Source organism: Haliotis cracherodii, unplaced genomic scaffold (assembly GCF_022045235.1).
Source record: "Haliotis cracherodii isolate W230 unplaced genomic scaffold, xgHalCrac1.p SCAF_12, whole genome shotgun sequence".
Classification (NCBI taxonomy): Eukaryota; Metazoa; Mollusca; class Gastropoda; order Lepetellida; family Haliotidae; genus Haliotis; species Haliotis cracherodii.
Genome location: NW_027266267.1, coordinates 26281966 through 26306191, shown reverse-complemented (window position 1 = coordinate 26306191; position 24226 = coordinate 26281966). Strand labels below are relative to the sequence as shown.

The 24226-nt window shown below is 37.2% G+C and overlaps 1 protein-coding gene across 1 annotated transcript in view; it reads right to left on the bottom strand.

Moving 5' to 3' along the window:
• Positions 1-24226, bottom strand: part of LOC139458296 (dynein axonemal heavy chain 8-like) — a 171748-nt gene that overhangs the window by 121870 nt on the left and 25652 nt on the right. Inside the window, exons 14-24 of the mRNA XM_071239682.1 lie at positions 21766-21901; positions 20277-20464; positions 17480-17560; positions 17230-17346; positions 15456-15575; positions 10908-11058; positions 9664-9871; positions 7713-7818; positions 6645-6813; positions 2181-2362; positions 1390-1516 (exon numbers count right to left, since the gene is read on the bottom strand). Coding sequence (XP_071095783.1) covers positions 1390-1516; positions 2181-2362; positions 6645-6813; positions 7713-7818; positions 9664-9871; positions 10908-11058; positions 15456-15575; positions 17230-17346; positions 17480-17560; positions 20277-20464; positions 21766-21901 — 1585 coding nt within the window. The remainder of the gene's footprint in view (positions 1-1389; positions 1517-2180; positions 2363-6644; positions 6814-7712; positions 7819-9663; positions 9872-10907; positions 11059-15455; positions 15576-17229; positions 17347-17479; positions 17561-20276; positions 20465-21765; positions 21902-24226) is intronic.

The following is a 24226-nucleotide window of genomic DNA, read 5'->3' as shown; positions in this document are numbered from 1 at the left end:
GCTTCATCTATGTGAGCGCCCCATCTCACTCCTGCCGCGTTTGCATAAAGAACATTTACTAAGGGAATCATTGTGACGGACCATCCACCAATACAACTAAACCAACCCAGTTACCATGTAGTCTTTGTTAAGGAGCTTCAGGTGTTGGATCATACGCATCTCTTGCGTGTTCTTTTTCGGTACTAGAAATACAAGAGAATAGAAAGCTCGCTTGTATGGAGGCACAAATTGCTCCCTTCTGTAGTAGCGTCTTTATGGCCAAATTCGCAGCCGCCAACTTAGCCCTTCCCAGATAGAATCGCCTACCTGTTGGGTGGATATAAATGCTGGATGCTGATGAAAGTGCACCTTGTAGCCAGTTCACTCCATGCAAAGAATCAAGGTGTTGGATGCCACAGCGAGTAGTGAGTGGTGTAGGTTGTCTGTTTAATGGACGGTAACTTGTCATCAATCTTAGTGCATGTAAGAGATTCACTTACATGACGTATGAACTTGTATGTGCATGAAGGCAAAGTAGGAGTTAATGTAGGAGCCATGGACAGTATGTCAGCTTTCAGGCCTCTGGAGAGGAAATGGTCTTGTTATGCTAGCAGTAGCCAATCACGTAAGCGAAGTGTTGGAACTAGTGTGACTCGTTCTGCACACCCTCCATCGAATGTCTTATCTGCTGACGTATCGTTCAGATCAGCCTCCATACTGATGAGATCTACCAATCAACATGATGCATATGTGGGAGAGAGACATATGGTCCAACAATATATTCCATGGATTAGAGGCACATAGAGTGAACAAAGACACGACACTGTGTGACACTGTAGTTTCCATGCTTCCTGGGTGAGGAAGACAACCATCACCATGCATCCCCAAGTACCTGAGATGACCGCTTCTTAGAGGAGCACTTGGTAGAAGACTTCCCTGATAATGCATCTTCCGATGTTTTGAGGTTGGCACAGGCAACTGCTGACAATCCTAGGCTGCCCATAGGATGACAAATGATGATTCAGCATCTTGATGAGAGTGTGCAGAGCTCTGCTTGACAAAGGATATACTGGAGATGAGGGTCTCTGACGACCATTGCGCGGCCATATCACAGGTAGTCGGCAAATGGCTAGCACAACACATGCCAGAAATACAATAATACTACAAAACGTTTGACACGTAGAAAAAAGTAGGTACTGATGATTACAGTCCATTATGACTATATATACCTATTAGGTATTACCTAAAATATATTATGACCCTCAAATTTAAAAAGTGCCTCCCCCTCCAAAAAATTAAATAAATAAAATAAAATATATATATACTGTAGTTTATCATGACTCCCACTTATCAGACACAAACAAATCTATATTTGCTTGTTTTGACCCTGAATGAGAGTGAATGCTTTACCAGTGAAGAGTTCTATAGGTCCAACAACTTCTGATGCATTGATGTCTTCAATGGAATTTTCCAGCTTCTTAAACATGGCTATTTTAGCCTTGTACTCCGAAATAATGGGATCTGTTGACAAAAAATCCTGAAACAAAATGACAAATGTCAGTGAGCATGATGAAGCTCACCAAGGTCATACTCGGACATTGGCACAAGTGTGACCTTTTTGGTATAGATATATTTACACAAAAGTGATCTCATTTGTAATGAAATATATTTGCAGGTGAGAGCTGAACAATCTCTGACTCAATCTCTGCGCAATGTAAAATTTAAACTTCGTACAGTTTCAACAATAAGCACTGTGACAATTAACTCACATAAACTTATTTCCACCAAACCTGTGCATAACCTAACTATTGAGAAGTATTGTTTGAGCTATAAGACTAGCCCCAATTATAATAAGAGTTCGAAATTGGGGTGGGGTTGGGGGTGACCTAGAGCATTTCTGCTATAATAACTGAATGTATTTAGATATGTAGGACCCCCTCATTATTCTACTTTAAACATCAGGTTTATGACCAGTCCCATGCTCACCAAAGCAATCTTAGCGCAACAATGTCATAATTTTTTTTTAAAGTATGGGAGTTACGATCATCTTAGTGCTAAGGCGTTTTTGAACAGGGCCCGGGGCCCAGGACTTTATTATTTCGAACACTGCTTATGCTGATAAGTAGTTGATCAATGGTCATGTCACCTATAGTTAATCATCCAAGACAGGAGAAAGTTTCAACATATGGTACTGAACTCACGGCCACGGACTGGTCTCGGTCCTGCTCCCATAGGAAGGAGAAGTCTGTGTATCTCTGCAAGGCCTGAGACACCTCCGGCCTCAGGTTGCTGGTGGCAGACGACAACATCATCACATACTTGGCTATATCCTTGTTGTCAACTACATTCTTGTAGTAGTTCTTCTTAGATGAGGCAAACTTCACTGCAGGAGTATAAAATGATATGTTATATATTACTGGTACATGAAATTAATTGTAGAAAGTGTCAGTAAAACTTCCAAAATGGGAATTAGTAACTTCCAAATTAATATTAATGTAGTTATTATTAATGTGATAAACTTAGTCCAAGTTTAACAGTACCAATGAAGAGGGAGAGCCGTGAACTCTACATTTTACATTACTGCAGTGAATGCAATGTTACAATCCAATGTTACAACTATAGATTTAAATAAGAACTAATTTAGAGCAAAATTTGCCTGCTAAGGGCAATCCTAGATAAATCCCTGAAGAGTGTTTAAAATTCAGAATGAAAGTCAGGGGGTCCTTGTCATAGCCCTTATATGTTAATAGAACTTTACAGATTCAATAACCAAACAGGCATCAGGGAAGCAAAATGTTTAAAGCGCTCTCTCATCATGTCTAAGTTCCTGGTTCGATTCTCCATTGCCTATTTCTGTTGTCTACTGCTGTGACATTGCTGGAATATTGCCAAAAGCAGTGTAGAAAACTTACTCAGTCAAGTACAAAACATCAAGGAAGCCAGGACAGCCTTTAATTTCGAACACTGTTTGCAGCTTTCATCCCATGGTACTTGAGGTTTGTTCCTGCAGTATTTGAATCTAGGGAACCCTAGATATATACATTTTAGAATTAGGGCTCTGACAAGAATCCCTTAACTTTCTTTCTTAATTTCAAACACTGCTGTAATATTTTATAGATACGTTAAGTACATCAGAGGCTGCAGAGTTAGAAAATAGCAGAATGTGCAGTCATATTAGTAAACAAATAGATATCTGTGTGAACACCATATTTATGGACTTAAAGGGGCACTGATCTAACGCAATTCCCCGGACTGGTTGTTGCCTTTGTTATTGTTTTTTCCCCCGTGAGTACCCGGATGATACGCAACGCAACTGAGCGTGACCAGAGACTGGGCTACCATCTGCAAGGACAGCTAAATACACTTGGAGGCTGGAGGCAATATTTGTTTTACGCATTTTTGCATAAACACTGATTGGTTAACTGTGATCTATAAAAATTTCGACAAAGGGCGCATGTTAATTAATTTCTTCAGCCTAAACAAACAGACAAAAAGAACAGCGGAGCTCATCAGATGTCGTCATTTGGAAATACCCCAGATGGTTATAGTTTAATACTTAAAAAAAAAGTATCCATGCAGTGAAAGGATTTTCGGATTTCGGCTTGCGTTGATAATACGATTACTACTCCCTTGTTGTCATCCACGTTTTCTCGTATAACCCTACACTTGTGTATTTGTCGTCATTCACGTGATGCTCAGTTAATGAATTTATTACAGGTACAATTAGTGGTAGCACCACTTAGATTACCTGACAAAGGTTCCCATTTGGCATTTATTGTGTCTGGGGTAATTATTCAATCTAAATCCAGGTTTGAAGTGAGGTGAAATGTGTGTTGTCTAATATGCACGTGTCAGCCCGGCAAGAGATGAATGATCAGTTGATTTACTTTGTTTTGTAAATCAGCGGATCGTTCCTAGTCATCAAAGGATTAACAGAAAATACGTTGATTGATTAATCACTGTTATCTTGCGCAGTGGATATGTCAAGAGTGAGTGTTTACATGTCTAGGTTTTCTAATACAAAGGGAATACACTCATATAATGGCGTGAAGTGCCGATGTAAAAACAACATACTTTGTTCAAAGGGTTAACTGATAATACGTTGATTGATTGATCATTGTTATCTATCACTCAATGTATTTTTTAGGAACCGTGGACGTTATGAAAATAGTTGTCACATGGGCTTTCTCAGCCAACCATTGAGACTTGACACCTATGTAAAACACCTGAAACAATCCAAGTGATCAGTTGAGAAACGAACACGGATTATAATATCCCGAAACGTGACATCGAATAAGTTTCTTTGTACAGCTGCAGACGAGTGGGATATTGTTCCTTTGTGTGGATATTCACGGATACATTCCTCGAACAAGGAAGCTGCCTAAAATTTATACACATAAATTTGGTTGGTTGTAATTATGATATTTGCATTTTGTTTTCCTTCTTTTAAACCGATTCGTTCTTGTTTCTCTACGTCTTGGTTGGATAATTCTTCAATGCGCGATAGACGTTGTTTTCACCGGTCTTTTCCTTTGTAAGCGTGTATATATTACCGTCAATTTGTAAAATGTGATTCTCTCAGGCCATTATAAAATGTGTAAATATTTCAGTCATTTCGACTAAAAAATCTGTCCAGATTGATTAAGACGATCAAAAGGGCCTACAGACATCACAACAGATTATTATGTAGGATTAGAAGCCAAACAACATAGAAATGTACTTTTCAACGTAACATTTTCAGTCTCTTGGTGATGACATTAAACATCAAAATGTTTGGAATTCGTTATCATAATAATACAGATGGAAATGTTTTTCAGACACTTTGTAAAATAACTGAATATTTAGACGTTTAATAAATGTGTTACACATTTGACAGTAAAAATATATAGACACTATAAAAAAAAGCAACGCTCAGGTGAAATATTTACTTTGTGTTGCAAGTCAAAATAGTGTAAACGAAAATCGCAAAATTACCAAGCAAGTGACTTATCAAAACTTCGTCACCATTACCGATGCTATTTCATTTTGTTGATCAATGTGACCATACGCCCTTATTACTAACAATAAAAGTGACTAATGCGCTTACGAATGGCGCAGCAGAGGTCGCGAACTAGTCTAGATTTCTGCTATACATCCGGGTACTCACTGGGAAAAAACAATAACAAAGGCAACAACCAGTCACGGGGAATTGCGTTAGATCAGTGCCCCTTTAAGCCACAGAAGAATCCAATTCCACTGAACATGGAGTTCATGTTCTATGTGTAGTTGGCAATGCACTACATTGATTTGACACAAAGTACTGTAGCTGTGCTGGTTACATTAATGAATTGCTTAAAGGATAAGCTGTGTTCAACTGCTTAGATGTCAATCACTGATATATTTGTCCCATAGAAAATCATCTTCAGAAACAAAAAAAATGGTCAAGTTTTTTTCAAGTACTGTATTCAACGTAATAAGCACCCTGCTCTAATAAGCGCCCACGGCAATATTTGCTAATATATTGGCTAGTGAACAATCCCAATTAGCACCCCTTCCGATTGATCAATGTACACCAGACTTATTTATTCGTGTATAATACGTACTCATGTGTTATATGCACCCTTAATTATGGGAAATTAAATTCTGTAAAAATATAACTCTCGTATATAAACATTTCAGGACTGTCAGCATAAACCACAAAATTAATCTTTCAACTCTGTTTTTTTTTTCCACCAAAATAATATTCAATTAAGGGCCCCCTATTTCTAATTTTGAGAGCACCCTGGGCACTTATTACGTCGAATATGGTATTTCAAATCCGCATTTTTCCAGCTAACTCCAATTTTATGATCTATAAAAAGAAAGATTACCCGAATTACAAAAAGAACACGTCCAATTTTCCAATTAGACTGGAACAATCCCAAGACAGTGTAGCATTGGCCCTCATTAACTTACCTGTTACAACTAATTAATGAAAACAACAATCTTGCCTTTTAACAATCAGTAAAGTACGGAAATGATAGTAGCAGAATTATGCTACAATCTCAGAGTTCCAAAACTTATATTTTTTAGTCTACTAACCAGAACTGTTTTCTGAGCATCATTTTCACTAGATTTTACTTTTAGTGTCAAAACATGTGTAGGATAAAACATGTCTGAGGGCTTTTTATGAGATGTTAAACCCTCATCCATGAAACTCAAAAACTTGGGGGAGGCGTTTTATCTTACTTAACCAAAAGAAAAATTTGAAACAACATTTATCAATAATTTGATATCTTAAACATACTTTCCATGAACCTAAGGAAACAGACATAAACTATCTCTTGCTGAGGTAAATGTAATTCAGAATGAGAAACTGAAAAGCATTGTTGTTTATCTGCACCTCTGTAGCCTAGTGGTTCAATGCTAGTCTACAGATATACAAACGCTGTTCAACCTACTGAAATATAAGACATTTGTCGTTCGATATTACAATATTCTGGTACTTCAGGGAAATTGCAACATCCCTGTTTATGGGATTTAACCTTATAGTAGAAAAATAGGGTAATGTCACTGAAGGTTTGAAAGGACTATTATTAGCTGAGCTTACTAAACCAAACAGAATTTTGCAAGACTTGGGCCTGGGACTGTTCTCTTTAATTTGCAAGCTACATTTTTGTTTTGCTACCACCATGTTGAAGGTGTACCTTGTTGGGTGTTCTCCCCACTGCTCTCTTCAGTTGTATAGGGATTGAGGAGGCTAGCTATGCCCTGCTTATATCTGGTCCACTGTTCAACACCTTTGGTGACGTCCAATACAAACTGCGTAGCCTTGTTAAGAGCCTGTTGAAGGTCATCCAGGCTTGGATGCATTATCTACAAGTACAGAAGATTATCAGCCTTAGAAACTAACAGTTTTAGTCGAGTAGTCCTTATAATGACAACATATAGCAAACTCCTTAAAAATGGCAAATTTCTACTAGTCCTTATGATACCTTAACTATTAGGCAGTTTGGCAAGGACTACAGGACTAGTGCCAATTTCTAACGCTGATTATGCTTTTGGATGTCTGGTTTTGTGTATCAAGAGTACTTATCTTTTTTAGTGTGCATTTTATTGTGCAAGAACACAGTTGTTAGCTACCATGCCAAATTTACTCTTTACCATTGAGGCATATAGGGAAATCAGTCATCGTATTAAGAGTTTCGTCAAAAGGTATAATTAATGGTACATGTATTCAACTTTTAAAATAATTTAACCTCATATATATGTTTATCTACCAAACCCTAACCAAATAATAACTTAAATATGTTAGTGCGCTATGTTAATCATAAATCAATAAAAACGTGTACAATTTCTTATTTCCCTCAATTGCTAATGTGTAGGGATATTCCACTGATGACATCATCTAGTGCTATGACATCAGGCAGTGAGCTTGCAATGCAGTGATGTCATACTTTAAAGAACACAAGACCCATTCTCCTTTGTCATAAGAGATATTGGGCAAATCTGGAAATGGGAATCAAATCCTCTTTGTTATATATTAAGCTGAATCTCTGACTATTTGACAAATGTTTTTGGGCTGCATCACTTCATAATGACAATCACTGTCATAATACATGTCGTAAAGTACTCAAGTTTTGAGCAGTGAATGTGCAACCATGTCAACAGACATGCTTAACTGTACTACCCTGGGGTCAGAATTCGTTTTGGTGGTAATAGAGAAATATAGTTTTCACATGGTGTCTGGTGTTAATTTACTGTGGAATACTCACAACATTTGGGATGGCTAGAGTGATATCTGCTGTAAAGAAAGAGGCTCTGTGCTCCTGAACTGAACTTTTCGTGTCCTCAAAGTGACTCAAGCTAGGGCGTCGACCACTGAAAAAAAAACAAGACAATGATGCTTGAATAATAGGCGACCTGTTTGCTAATCACAATAATTAGAACAATAATAGGCTAAATATAGCACCATATTTTCAAACCTCACAAGGCCATGCTCAAAGCACTACACTATTATTACCATGATCAATGGATCATTCAGCTCCTTAGGGAGAATACAAACCATGCTGCCTGTTGGGCGCTAGATTTACAGGCACATCACCATCTCATGCAACCAGGTACCCAATCACTGGTGGGTGAACAGAGGCATATTTCAAACAAAGTTACTTGCCAAAGGAAACGCCACATGTGCTACATGTCATTTAGTGTGGGGCAGGACCAAAGCCCTAGAAACTCTCAGGAGTCAAGGAGTCAAGCAGTCACCCATCCAGTTACTCTCCGCAACAAACGCTCCCCTTGCCAAATTTGTGACCTAAAGCAGCAGTAGAAACTAACAGTTTAAGTTCACTAGTCCTTATAATGATAACACATAGCAAACCCCTTAGAAATGGTAAATTTCTACTAGTCCTTATGATATCTGAACTATTGGGCAGTTTGGCAAGGCAGTAAGGGCTGTACACCACATGGCACCACTGTCCTATATAAGTTTGTACCCTATAATAGTGAAAAGCGCCAGGCAAGCAAGCACCTGGTGCTGATATTGTATCCCGCAAGTGACCAGGGCCCACTTGCACAAAGTGATCTTAGCGCTAAGACTATCGTAAGCCTATGTTAAAGTATGGGAGTTACATTCATCTTAGCGTTAAGATCGCTTTGTGCAAGTGGGTCCAGGTTTTTATTCAGCCTTGGGTCCAACCTTATCATCACGAATACATACATACACCTGAAACAGTAGTGTTAAAACTTGTGGTGTCGCCCTGGGCAAGTGACTTAGTAGTGAGCCTCTGTTCACCCAGCAGTGAATGGGTACCTGATATGTGAGGTGGATGTAATACAACCTTCCAGTGCCCACAGGCATCTTGGGCTGCATAGTCCCCTGGGAGTTGAGAATGATAACTGGAATGTGAACGGATCCAATGGTCGGTAAACAAATAAAACCGCATTTGAGCAGATACTACCTGCTGTATATAAAATATAATATAATATTAATCATAACTATTGTACATAACAATCAGCTATGAGCACCTTTTTGCATAACCAGTGTGTGACCACTGCACACAGACAGATTCCTGTCTTCCCGTCATGACTAAGTGACAAACTTTCAAGTAAATGTGGACTTACATGGCCACTATCCTTCACAATTCTCATTACGTACCACTAACCTCATATGAATATATAGAACAAGAGATTACAACACTGTCCTAAACATTTACAGTGATATTGAAGTGTAGACGTTCCTGAGGACAAACCAAAATATGTTCAAACCAATATATATATCAGGGGGCCCCAGACCCTAAACCCTTTTTCTTGAGTTGCACCATGGAAACAAGAGATGGTTAGGTATTTTATTGATACATATATGCTCCTGATCCTATCAGTAAAATTTATGCATCTTAAATTTTGTTACAATTGCAGTATAGGCAAATAAGTCCATGTATTTGAATTGTCCTTCTCTCTCCCAGTGTCAATTCACGAGCCAGCATTTCCAAGCCATATGCATGCAAAGTCCCTTGCCTATACAAAGGCAATACAAAGTGAAATGTTAATCAAATATTTTTCTGTGTCAAACGCTATAGTAATGGCATTATAACGTGCTGCATGCAATTGTCAGACACTACACTGTTGCAAGCATATCTATCTTTTAGCCTCTGGTGAAATAAACACAAAGGTTTTAGAGCAAACAGCATGTCATCGTGTTTGACACAGTAATAGATCAACACTTACCCAGAGAAGAATCTCTTGCGCATGACATCAAGTGAATGTCTGGTAGCACGGAGCAGAGCATCAAGCAGTCTGTGGTTGAAATGCTCAAACAGTTCCTCACAAGCCTCCTTGATCTGTTGCTCAGTGCTAATCTCAAACTCCTCTCGCTTTATTTCAGAATCACGACTTGCAGTATCTTCTGGAATACTCAGCAGAACCTCACCATCCACTGAAATAGGATGGCATTATCATAATATGACTGTTTCTTTACAAGTATGCTGGCTGTGTTCATTCTTTCCAAAATTCTCAATAGCCGACCTTATAAGCTGTGTTCAGAATCAGGAATGAAAGTCCATTCTAACGTAACAGTGTTCAAACTTCGGTTCCTGGGGTTCTTGTGGTCTTCTCTTATGGCATTTGAATCTACATGATCTAAGGAAATCTCTATCATATAATATTAACCTTATGAAAGGACTGTAGACTTCCATTCCTAATTTTGATCTCTACGTAAGATATTAAAAAATTTAGGCGTTCCTAGCAGAATTAGATTATAATATTTCAACATGTTCAAGGACACTTAACTTTCAATACTTACAAAAATACAGGTCTGGACATCAATCGCTAAATATTTAAAGTGTTTCAATGGAAACACAAGATTTATTGAAAAGACTACACTAGACTAATAGATAAATGTCCCTGGGTGGTCAGTGGGTCATTAAGATTTGCTGCCATAGTGTTTCTATCAAGAAATCCCAGAATCTTCACACTTAAACATTATGGAGATGACAAGGACCTCTTGACTTTCAATTAAATGTATGCCTTACATAATATGCCTACACAATCAAATATTTGCAGGCATGCAAAAGTGTATATTTGTGATAAAAATAACATAATATGGTAAAATAATATAGCATAAATGTCTTGAACAACAAACTTTTCTTCCTTGTGAACTGGTTTTAAATTTCAATCAATAAGTGAGTGAGTGAGTATGGTTTTACGCCGCTTTTAGCAATATTCCAGCAATATCACGGCGGGGGACACCAGAAATGGGCTTCACACATTGTACCCATGTCGGGAATCGAACCCGGGTCTTCGGCGTGACGAGTGAACGCTTTAACCACTAGGCTACCCGACCGCCCCTTCAATCAATAAAACATGAATATATTGATAATGGTTTCAATTGGGGACAAAAAACTTGATACTAAAATAATAGGGAGAATGATTTGCAGGTTAATATATAATATGCTCCATGACCTACTACTCACAGTTGTCCACATTTTCTTCTGGTCCATCAAACGTGAAGGAAGAGCCTTCAAGTTTAGCCTTGTTCATAAAGATCCGGATCAGTTCAATCACTGAATCTTCTACTGACTGACTTAGCCTATTCAAGTCCAGGGCTGTTCTTTCACAGTAGCCCTGGAATGCCCAATACATTTTCTCTGATTACCTTTTCGTTTGTACTTTTATGCTGCAGTCATCAATATTTCAGCTATCATGGCAGCTTGCAAACAATCAAGTCTGTGCCAGATGATCAATGAATGAGCCAAGTCCACTCTGGCATGTCTGATGAACACAATCTGTGCCAAAAGACCCAATCACATGTACTTTTTTACCTTATGACAAGCAAAAGAGTTCTGAGGACCTATTCCAAATTTTCACATAATCAGCCTTAGAAATTTGATATTTTTCAACACCAGTTCAGTAGTTCTCAGTGTTTGTGGCTAGTCCTGTTTGAACTAGACAAAAATGTTCACTAAACTGACAGCCAAAAGAAAATATATCACTTTATAATAAAATTTACAAACACAAGTTTAAATAAATGCACATCACATGGTCCAAATACATCAATGCTCTATTCAGAAAGTGATACACATCCACAGCCATTTTTTTTTTAGAAAATGCAAACAATTGAAAAACACATGCAGCTTGGGCAGCCCAAACTACATGTGCAATAAGGGTTTTGTTAATGATATTGACAGTGTGTCAGACACTCACACTGACAAAAAACAATCAAAGAAACGCCACAACTGACACCCAAACAATGCGAGCGGGCCCTAATTATGAAACAGATGGGAGCCACCCATACCCACATTGCTAGAACTTTTGGTTGCTCCTGTGTTGCTGTAACTAACCTGATGCAATGTTACAGACAAACAGGGCAGTCATCAGAAAGGCCAAGAACAGGCAGAACAAGACTAACTATGCCCAATGAAGACCGGTACTTGCACACTTTGCATCTCTGGAATAGATTCCTGACAGTGACGTCATCAGCGACAATTGAACATATGATTAGTCGACAGACAGTGGCCAGGTGACTCAGGGCTCAAGGAATTAGGACTTACAGATCTCACAGAAGACAGTTATTGACAGTGCAACATTGTCGTCAGAGACTGAGATTGGCCCAGACTGTAGTACGTTGTTAGCAGCAACATGACTGTCAGAGGGTTGTCTTCATTAACTCTTTCAACAACAGTCAACCAGAAGAGTTTACTGCTGGGACACCGAGTTCCCAGGGACTCTTGTGTGATAGATGAAGCCAACATTTATCAAAGAAAATATCTGCTTGTAAAATATCTTTGCTACTACACGTTATACACCATTTGAAAGGTCTGATCCTATGGTTAATAAATATGAAAGTGATGTTTATCACATTATTTGAATAATGCATTTACAACTTAATTAAGTTCGTTGTAAATAAAAATTCTACCATGAATTTGAGATTTACTCGATTCTGATTGGTCAATCAGAGGCTATTAAATCACAATAAACGCCTTCTAATTGAAATAGCTGGTTTGACGGCCGCATCACCGCGGAAGCTCATATTCATAGAACAGTACTATTTTCAGTAATTGTCGGTAGGCATATTTAAATAATTATATCTACAATTACAGGTTACAAAATACACAGATGCGGTTACTACAATATTCAAAAGATGTGTGGCAATACATTTCATGCAGAAAACACGATATAATTCTACAAAGGGAATGTATTTACGTATTGGAGACATCAGAGCTTGGAATTTTGTTGCTTTTCTATATACGACTGTGACGTCATATCTTTTGCGTCACAATGAGTGATATGACGTCAAAATGGTAACGCGCTATGTAGAGCGAAAGCCTTGCAAAGCTTGCTTTGTTTTCTTTAGGGATGCCCACCTCATGTTACCTCGGTTCCAAATTCAATTTAGCGCGGTTAAATCTACAGGTAACCTAGCTCTACATTGAAAACACAGTATGTTTATCTCCTAAATGTAAGCTAACATGTTGATAACATCCAGATTAAGGAGAAAGGAAGCGAAAAATTGACGATTTTCAGCAAATATTAGATTTAATAAATCCACTTACCTATTTCTGTTTTATTTTCATTGTTTACGTAATTGGAAAAGCATTTAAAAAAAAATAAATTATAAATAGTATCTGTCATCACCTATTTCCCGATAACAGTGGCTGTTCACTCAGTAACATGAAGAAATACCCCCGTTTTCCAGGCTTCATATGAATAACACGCTCGTCGAAGTCTATGACACATTGCTAGAAAGCTTATTCCTTCATCTATGCGCTCGTAACATCGCCTGGAGTTTTTTCGTAGTTATAACATGTGATTTCATTGGATAAAAATTGGTTTCTAATGAAGTTTTCTTGCCCAAATCTGCTACAAGCCTCGTGATTGGTCGAATTTAAGCATGTGACCTAAGGCAGCCAATCAAATTACAGCTATGGAACTTTGATAAATCGTGTTATTCTGAACTTTTTAAGCAGGAAATCACTTCGAAAATGTATCGTGCTAGGTTACGAGATGTGACAAAGATTTTTCAAGCATATATTTTTGCATTAAACATCGATGAAATAATGTTTTAATTTATCGATAAAAAATGATAAATTGAAATGGAATACGTATTTCAGTCATTGTGAAATGTGATAGATTTAATAAATGAATGATATGACATTAGGTTCATAAAAATATAAACTATTTTGACGTGACTACAGCTTGACCGGTAAACCAGCCTGGTGTGTCTTGGGTCTTGATGCTTCTTGGCCGATATACCGGCCTACGGTGTTGAAAGGGTCCATGAAAGCCGGATCTGTCTGTTCAGAGCTGATGGAAGAACAGGGAGAATGAACGGTGGCATGTTGCATTCAGGAGGTCGTGCCATATGGTGGAGGGGTGTAATGGTGAGGGAAGGAAATTGTCGGCAGGGGAGAACACCACAAGTCATCGTTAACAGAAATTTGACAGCTCAGCGTTACATGGATGACATTCTTCATCCGATTGTCCTACCAGCGGCCATGTGGTGTCCTTATCAACAGGACAAAGTCAGAACCCATACAGCCCAAATCGTACACAATTTCCTTGCAGCCAAGAACATGTTGCTGTGGCCTGCACACTCCCCAGACATGTGCCCCTGTGAACACCTCTGGCTTGTCATGGATCATCGTGTTCAACGGCGCCCACATCCTCCAGCCAAGAACTGATCCAGGCCCAGATCCATTAAGTAGTCTCAGGCTAACGGACTAGCGTGAATTTTGAAGGCTGATAATGCAGGAGTTCTGCCTATTTGACACACAATTTTCAACAAAGTACTCTCAATTTTATTTTCAATGCAACATTATCGATGCAATATTCCAAAGAAATGCTGGTTGTTGATCACAAAGTTTGTATAATACATAACAGTCTGGCTGGTCCATAAATTACGCCTATTTCGTTTCTGAAATAATTTGAAGGTATTCAGTGACATCTACTTCTTTCAAAACTGAAAATAGATCTTTGGAGTCCCAATTGTAATAATAAACAGATAGGCTCCATTAATGTAGTCTGCAGCCAGCCAATCACAGGTGAATATGAAAACTTATGATACCTAAAAAATAAATACAATGACTATTGAGTCACAGGTACTCCCAGATGTCAAAAGAATTGCAGAGCCCCGTTATTCAAACCTGGTTCCCCACAAGGTTCTCTGATTACAACTACAACACAATACAGCAATATTCCAGCTGTATGACGGCGGCCAGTAAATAATCGAAGCTGGACCAGACAATCCAGAGACAGCAACAATACACACTGGCGGGGCATGCTGAAAATGTCAAACTTTTATGTTATGTTAAATTTTATAATAATCATGGTTTGAAAATTATCAGACATGTTCAAATTATTGACAACTGTCCTTTGTTACATTTGCAAAATTTTACTTTTGGCATGTTCAAACTTTTTCAACTTCAAGGGAAAATAGGTACTCTGAGCCAGTCTGTGACCGAAGATCATTTTTCCACCATATGTTTGTATTATCTTTATCTACATCTCCTTACAAAATAAACTTGTTTCAAAGACTTACTCATGTTCAAATATGTGAAAAATGCTTCCAAAAAACCTTTAATAATCCAACTAAAAACACATTTTAGCCTTACATATATATTTAGTGTTGTAACACATCCAACACTTGCATTTGAAGTGTTGAAATAAACAAGTCTGACATCTTTATTTATGATTAATATAGTTGGGTTTTTTCTCATTTCTGAAATTACCAGTTTACAGATCGTTTGCTAATGTAAATTTATTGTTAACAAATATTGTGCTTTTCATGGACATATGATATTTCAATATTACCAATGACAGACATATTATCTTGGATAGAAATTAGCACAGAAACTCTTCCAACCCGTAAAGTGATAACATATAGAAACACCATCCAATATATTCAAAATTCTACTAACCTTAGGATACTTTTAACATGAGTGAAACTGACTTGGGCTAGCGGGCTAGAGAGAATGTCTATCCCTGATAATGTTTGTGTGATGTTGGACTATTGCTAACCATACCTCCATGTTGTGTAGAAACTCTTTCAATGCCCATGGGGTTCTGTCTGGGAGATCACACAGGAGACTATCACACACATCTGTCAGGATCTTGTCAATTCGAGTCACTTTGATGTCATTCACCTGGATAATAGTGCTCACAAAATAGCGCAAGAAGTGGCAAAAATCATGGTAAATTAAGATGGCATCTAAGGAGTTTTGTTGTAAAAGTATCCTCTCTTCACTGGATTAAAACCATTGGTGCCATACCCAAATTAAGAACCTGTTACCTTTCAGAAACCCTGGTGCAATTTCTCAATTCTCCCATAAAATGTTGTTTATTACTCTTTTTAGTAGATTACATTTGAGATATTACCCATGTCAGATATATAACAGACATAAGAGCAGTAATCTTCTTTAATTCTCACTGAGCATAATAATTTCTTCATTATGCAGATTTGCAAGTTTAAGCCTATAGTTCCACGGTTTTCATTATTTGCGACGCAGTCAATAGGCAATGTGATGTCATATGAACACATTGTCATAAATAATTAAATATAATGTCATCCATTGTTCGTGGCTTTACAGCAATTCACAAAGTTCAGTGGAGTGATTCAAAAACTTCAGTAGCATACGTGATTCACAAAACTTCAGAAGACTGATTCACAAAACTTCTGTAGAGTGATATATAGATGTTAAGTAAAGTGATGTCTAAGCTGAATATGCACATCTAACCTCCCCCCACACGCAACCTGCATAGACAAGTGTTGTGCAGTTAGTATGTTAATTTGGGTGAAAGATGGTTAGAGTTATCTGCCCTTGTTAAAAATCAGGAAAAAATGTACAAAATTCAAGGCCATGCAAATTTCCTTATAATGATCTACCAAAATCGAATTACTTGACAAGCAAAGCAGTACCCATCACTCATGCCTTTCTGTTAGGGATTTAGAAATATCTGATTCATCATGGAAGCAGCTGATCCAAGCTCCTTCCCAGCGCGTGACACCTTCGTTACACTCTCGGTAACATCATTGCCACCAGTGTGGGCGCGGCCATTACAAGAATCTTGAAATTTGCCCTCTAACCCCAAATGCAGTAACGTTCATACTTTTGTTTATGTGTTTGGGAATGTCATCATAGTTTACGACTGATAATGTTTTCCAGATGAATTTACTTTGTTGTTTGTATAATCAGATTGGTTCGAGACGGCAGACTAACAGGAAAATCAACCAACTTCTCTCTTACATTCTCACTTTATCAATTACATGATAGTTTTAATGAAACAGAAATTCAAATAGACAAACAAATAAATTAATTTAGCAGCGGTAAGTGTATTAGGCGTCACAACAGTCGTCACTTATTTGTAAACATAACGGTCATTCGGTTGCGAGTTCAACTCCAAGCATGGTTGGGGCCACCTATCACAGTGGGGAGTTTTGACTGGTGGCAGTGATAGTATATACAGAGCTCTGCGAACGGACTATCGCTGTGAGGAGCTTGCAGCTGATCAATGAAAGGGAGATAACTCTATGGTTATACACTATGAATGGATTGTTTACAAATTCATTTGTTCAAAGTTTGAAAACAGATTTCAACATTTTTTTCAAAACTTTCAAGCCTCAGTGCAAACCAATAACACAGATATGGAAACAAACCTTACTTCTACTTCTACCTTTAGCCCCTTGTCAACAACATGAGTATAAACAAAAATATATGGTAAAAAACATTACTTTAACAATCAAAACAATAATTTTGTTTTTCCTATCTATTTAGTGATGGGCATACGTTGATGCAATACCTCTTTGACAACCAGGCGTAAATCTCTCAAGGCAGAATAGGCTCGAGCAGTGAACTGAGGTAGACTGAGTGAGGTCCAACAGTGTGACACAAGTCCTGGCTGCATGGCTCTATCAACCTGAAGGTAGAACAACGTTCACAGTCAGTGGGCCTGGATAACAGTAAGGAGGTTGTGACTTCTGGAATCAACTCTGGTTCATACAGTTAATATCAAAAGACACACTTATGAGATTCTGTTTTCATCATTTTACCTTTTTCAGCGATGGGCCCAACAAGACAAGGAAAATGTTGGGTATTTGGGATCTCAAGGAAGTATTTTCATCAAGCAGCGTCTTGAAAATGGACAAACAAGAAGAAAACTGTCAAACATTTTCAGTTATATCTACTCATGACATGTATTATCTGATATTGCCATGTGGGAAAATCAAAATAAGACCTCTACATATTCCATTTGGGCCAAAGCAATGAATCTAATTGTATGTACAAAAAAATGGAAAAGCCAGGGATTTAGGGGCTGTAAGCCTCCATCCAGGTCATGATGGAGCCCTGGTTGGGGAGAACATAGAGATCGAAAAGTCGGAATTACGACTTTAGATAGAAGTACCGCATTCCTGAATATGGTTCCTCACAAAACAAGATAATCTTCCCGATCTAAGTGGCTTATATAAGTGATGCTCATAAAAAATCAAGTTAGTAAATTTCACTTACACATCTACTCTAACATATCACCAGCAAATAACAAACTGCCTATAATTTGAAAGTGAAGACTCAGTTTTATAACTTTATGGTCAGAATTTTCATCAGAGAGACACAAATAATCTCACCAGCTTGCTAAGTCATATACCGCAATTCATAAATATCTCACTAAGTTAAGGCAAGTTAACCACTCTAGAAAATGATGAGATTCCCATGGACACAACAAATATTTAGTTATCAATGAGCTGATTTCATATTATCCAAAAACAGTATGAATCAGTTGGTTTTTTTAGTTTTCACCTTCATTAGTGTTCTGTTTTTATTTCAAGAAGTAAAAGGACATGGAATCATAAAAATAGCATCAAGGCACTGTTCCTCAGTGTTTCATGGGATATAACTGTTGTATTTGATTACAGTATAATTGACGTTTTGTACAAGTTTAACAGTGGCCGTAACACAAGGCACTTCTAATAATACTTATAGCTTTTTTGAAAAAATGTTCTTGTTCGCTGATCATGTAATGACAAATCGAGTTGAATAAAAAAGCAATACACTTTGGTGTCTCGCCAACTCTGTCGTATGTCGTTTAGGATGGAACCCGACAAAAACTGTTTTTACGAAATGGTTAACAATGGCCAATTCTTAGAGCCAATTGTGATGCTAACAGTTATAATAATACTTCCAGGGTTCAATATTCATCATAATACAGAGTAAATGGCAGGATGAAAATCATAATGATAGGTTTAAGAAAGGTTCCCAGTGCCTTAAGAGCACACTTGAAAATCATATTTTTATACACGAAGCAGGATTCGAAATTACAATGGTCTCATGTTCCTCTACATAGGATTCCAGCTCACTGTCATTTGTGTCTTCTGAAAAGGATATTCTTGACCTTTTTCTAACCTTTGATTTTCATTCTTTGAAATAGAACCAAATTCACAATTCACATTGTTTTGCTACTTATCCCTTCAAAGTCTCAGCTCCTGGGGGTCTTCCTTTTGATTCTGAGAAGATAATGTTTAACATATCCCAGTTCCAATTTATGAATTGTAAGTGACTCTGGGGCACTTGATTGGGTAACCAAGCAATTGTTCTTTGCGTCTATATTTCCCAAAACTGAAAACAAATAGACTACACCAACAATCAGACAATAGAATGGGCAGAGCTTGGGATACATTAGTGCTGTGAATGATGTCACTGAGTTTAACAAGAACATATTGTTGTCCTTATCCCCTGCCACGGGGCACATTAGAATTCTGTTTGTTTATGTAGTAGTTGTGAATATTAACTATAAAAAAAAGCCTGAAGAAGAGATAGGAACTCGAGTCGCTTTACGTCATCAGAAGAAAAATATTAAATGTGAAATTTATTCACACAAAAGGCCACTTCTCTGGAAAAAAACTTAGTCTTGATCATTATCGCTTAGAAAAGCTTACTTCAGTAGTTTCTGACACTGCACTTTGTAAATTAACATGGATCAAAGGTTATAACTGTGTATGCTCAAAATCTCACAAGCGTATAGTCGACAAAGTCATCTATATCCCCCGCCATTTTAAGACGTTATGGTCCCAAACCAGGTAACTGAGCCAACATTTCTCTTAGGCCATGTCAAAATAGCTGCAATGGAAATTCTAAAATAAACATTTATAAAACTCCTAAATAGCAAAAGGCACCAGTTCAGTATGTGCCTAGTAGATATGCAAAGTTTTGTAAGAAAGTATTTAATGGATTTTGAGTTACGATCCGGAAACGAACACCACCCTTATAGAACCTAAGTCCAATTGCAACTTATTGCCATGGAAACGTAAAAAATAAAAATTTATAAAATTCCTAAGTAGCAAAAGGCACCAGTTCAGTATGTGTCTGGTAAACATGCAAAGTTTTGTAAGAAATTATTTAACGGTTTTTGAGTTACGCTCCTGACGGAACCCATTTCTATATCCCCCACCAACTTTGTTGGGGCAGGGGATAAAAACATGTAGCAAAGGCAATAACTCTGTAAAAAATAAATTTAAGACACCAATTTTCGAACTCATATGAGATCACATCCGGTAATAAAATTTAATTTCTCTAAGTTATATAGTTTTTGAGAAAGTTTATCCTCTTTGAAAAGCGGCAGACTTTGTGGTGGGGTTAATAAGCGAAATAAAACTTCCAGCTGGCTATTTGGGTAAAAAGTTTACTTTGAGGCCTGAGTATCATGTTTGTCGATCAGTCGGGAGAAACAAGAAGAAGCAAATGAGCAGGGTCTAAGTTCAAATTGCCACCTCAATGCTATAAGACTGGAGTATGAATATGCTGAGGTACTTTGTCAAGATTGTCCTATCTCTACGATCGCTTAGTGTATCTTACCTGTATCTTGTTGAGATTTGTACGGAGCTGCTCTGTAGAGTGAATGAGCAACTTGGCAGCATCAGGAACGTCCAAGTCAAGTTTTAGCATATATTCAGCTTCCTTGATCACCTCAAAGATATATGGATCAAAGTTGGTCAAAAAAGTGTCTGTTGTGGGGTTGCGGACTAGCAGAGGAACTTGTAAATCTGAAGAAAGACAAAAAATACAATTAAGGATGAGAAAAGCATCAATACTGAGGTTTGTTGTATAACAGAAATGCATTGGTAATCTTTTGACCACTGAGCTAAGTCATATATATATATTTGAGTTGAGTAAAAAGTCAAAATGAGCATTAGATTGTATAATCAAAGTACCAAATAACTGCCAGAAACCCACAATTAATTTCATTTTTCATCAACATTATTTGTTTTAAAACTTAAGACACTCGGAATGTAAGTCAATATAAATCAGAGGTTGACAGTCGGCAATTCTGTTGGTAAATACTCCCAAATACAAGTTAAAGATATCTCATTAAATACATTTGAACTAATTTTGTTATAGCTCTGCATATGTCACATAGATCAACAATACCAGTCATAGAAACTGGCACTAGTCCTATAGTCCTTGCCAAACTGCCCAATGGTAAAGGTATCATAAGGACCAGTAGAAATTTGTCCTTATTGAGGGTTTTGCTACATGTCATCATCATAAGCATTAGTGGACTAAAAGCGTTAGTTTCTAATGCTGATTACTGCTTTGGACCTCTCAAAATGAAAATATAAGCATGATACAAACCATACAAAATTTGGCACAAAAAAACCAAACTATTTTCCAATTTGTCTGCTACTGGCATTAGTGTAAATCCTAACTCAATGCCTGGCACTTTGAGGCATTACGTAACACTTCTGGTCTGACATGTTTTCTATTACAAGGTATATATGATCAGCATTTTAATTGGCTCAAACAATGATGACACAAGATAAGCAAAACAGAAAGATTTAAATAAACCTAGACATTAACTAAAACAAGTCATGTCAGTCTCTGCCAAAAACTTGTCTGCTGAACCAAAATTGTTTCTTGGCATTATTTTCGGCAGATTTTTGTGTTACAATATGGACCAATTTCTAGATGAGCATGCTAGACCAAATCAGAGTCTATATATTTGCATGTTCTGGAATTTCATGGTGATGAATTTTTGGGGAGCCGGGTATTAAACAATGTGTGATGCCTCAAGCTTCTTTCAGAAAGTGATTTTCTTGTTTGAATGAAAACTTAATGAAAGTAGAGAAAATCTGAAATGACTGACATTGATTGTATTTCTTATGAGAACAGAAATATATAAGATAAATCAAATTTATATGTTTCAATTTATTCATTCCATACTCTTGTTAGTCCAAAGAGCTTTGCAGTGGATGTTATTTGCATCCAGTCTTAATTGTTATGGGTGTAGGAAGCAATATTTCTGAATCTATGAAGTGCTGAAGCGGCAGGCTGCATGTGTACTCACATCCATTAGCTAGTTCCACAGACTTCACCCAAGCAGAATGGTAGAGTATTTCAAACTCCACCAGTACCTTGGCCACTCTGTTGTAGTTCCTAATGATTTTCCTGGCATCCTCTGAAGCCAAGCAAGTTGGATGTACCTATTGCAACATATTCAAGTCACACATTATAGCAGTGCTTCAGGGTGTCCTGTGCTTGGGGCGGTCGGGTAGCCTAGTGGTTAAAGAGTTCGCTCGTCACGCCGAAGACCCAGGTTCAATTCCTGACATGGGTACAATGTGTGAAGCCCATTTCTGGTGTCCCCAGCCGTGATGTTGCTGGAATGTTGCTGAAAGCAGCATAAAACCATACTCACTCACTCCTTGAGATCTTCTATGGTATTTGAATCTAGAGAGACTTTATTCATTACCTTTTAACATAAGGGTTTTGAAAAGAATCCCTTAATTTCCATGCCTAATCTTGAACACTACTATTGAATTCATATTGTTTGGATGTTGTTTGGATGCTTAGGACATATATATTTGGCTCCTCTTCAATCCTCACTTTTAAATCTAATAAAATTCAACATACATCATGCACACAAATAAACTTCAGAGTTTTGAATTCTGTGAGAAACGCTTTGTTATGTGATAACAGCCACTGTCATTTAAGGCAAAGAAAAATTACAGAAAATGACCTCTTGAAATTTGGTACATCGTAAATGTCGCCATTTTTCACACATTAGTATAACTAAATCACCATTCACAGCGTTATTTACAGCATGTTTTAAAATATAAATTTACTCGTAGAAATAACTTTAAAAAATAGCATATTAGTGATCACGAGTATCTTTTGTTAATCATATATTAGGTGTGAAAAAGAACGCTGAGGTTGGAAAAATGCACTTGTTTTGAATGTAAACATAGCAAAATTCAGATTTTATACTGTGTAGCATTTTCTTATATTTTGAGCTATCCATTTGTCTATCCGTTGCATACATTGGCGCAACATTTTCAGAATATGCATGGGAAGCGAATCGTAGCAAAAGTAAGGAAATTCAAAAAAGATACATTGAAATGATTTGGTAAATTCAACAGAAATTGTAAAAATTTTCATCACGGCATGACTGACGCACATTTCATAAAATTCTCATTTTATACAGTTTCAATATCGATATTTGTATTGGAATAGTTTGGTTCCTCGTGAAAAAAACACCACGAAAATATATTGTCCTTATCCACAGCTAATTCTCACCAAGTGACCTGAGTTACAATAAACTAGTGCTAAGCATTGCAGCATTATGCCCCCTTTACTTTGTATGCGAGTAACCTCTCTGTCGTCTTTCTACGTCATAGAGGAAAATCAGTTTTCGTCATTTACGGCAGGCTATTTTTTGTATTGAATGTATAACATTATACATAAGCATATAAATCCATTTTATTTACATTAATGTCGTTCAGATATTAGGCAGTATTTTGTTTGCTCACAGTTTCTGTAAAGCTGCTAAATGAAAAAAAATTGTCACACAGTACTTTTATCGGTGTACAATAAAATGCGGAGAAATTTGCTGTTTTTCAATGCAGAATAAATTCTATGACAGTTTTTAGCAGTTTTCAAACTGGTTTAATATTTGCTGTAAAAATTTACACCATCAGATTGGAAATTTAATATTCTACATATCTGCCTAATAATTTTGCCGTAGGTAGATCTAGTGCCATCTGAGCACAATTCTCGCACAACGTTCACTTTTCAGATCTTAGGAAAATGTGTGTCAAATAAAAAACTTGGCATCCAGGTGGGTTAATGCCACACTCAGCAATATTCCAGCTATATGACAGTAGCCTGTATATAACCAAGTCTGGACAACACTAACCAAATGAGCAACGATCCATCCTGTCAGGTATGACACACAATCAAGCAAGTCACAGAATCTGACCACCCAATACACTCAGTCGATTCTTACAACAAGCATAGGTTGCTGGGGACTGATTCTAACCTGGAATTCCCACACGAGTGAGCCTGAGGTATTCATAAAACAGTCCATTTGTCAGTACTTTACCTTCATATATGATTTTTGGGTTTACAAATATCATGGACCAAATATTTCCAAAATTTGGAATGGTGTTTAAATTTTGAAGACAAAAACACTTAGACCAATAGAAGAGAAATGACTCTTTCTCTAGTCCTTACCAATTTTTTTTTCTTTTAATATTTTCTTTATTTTCCCCAATAACAAGTCTTTCAATGCATCATTTAATTAAAGAAGAAATGCTTTTACAATTTGGTGTTTATTTTTATTTTTACCACTGATTGAAAATCAAAAGTTTAAAACAAGTAATGAAAACAGAGAGGTAATACTTATTGAATCCAATGCCAAACAGAAAGATGAAGGGATTGGAATTGGACTGCACGGTATTACCGCTATACCGCTATTCTGCACTAAGCATTTAAACATTGTATTGCGATAATTTTTTATTAAACAACAA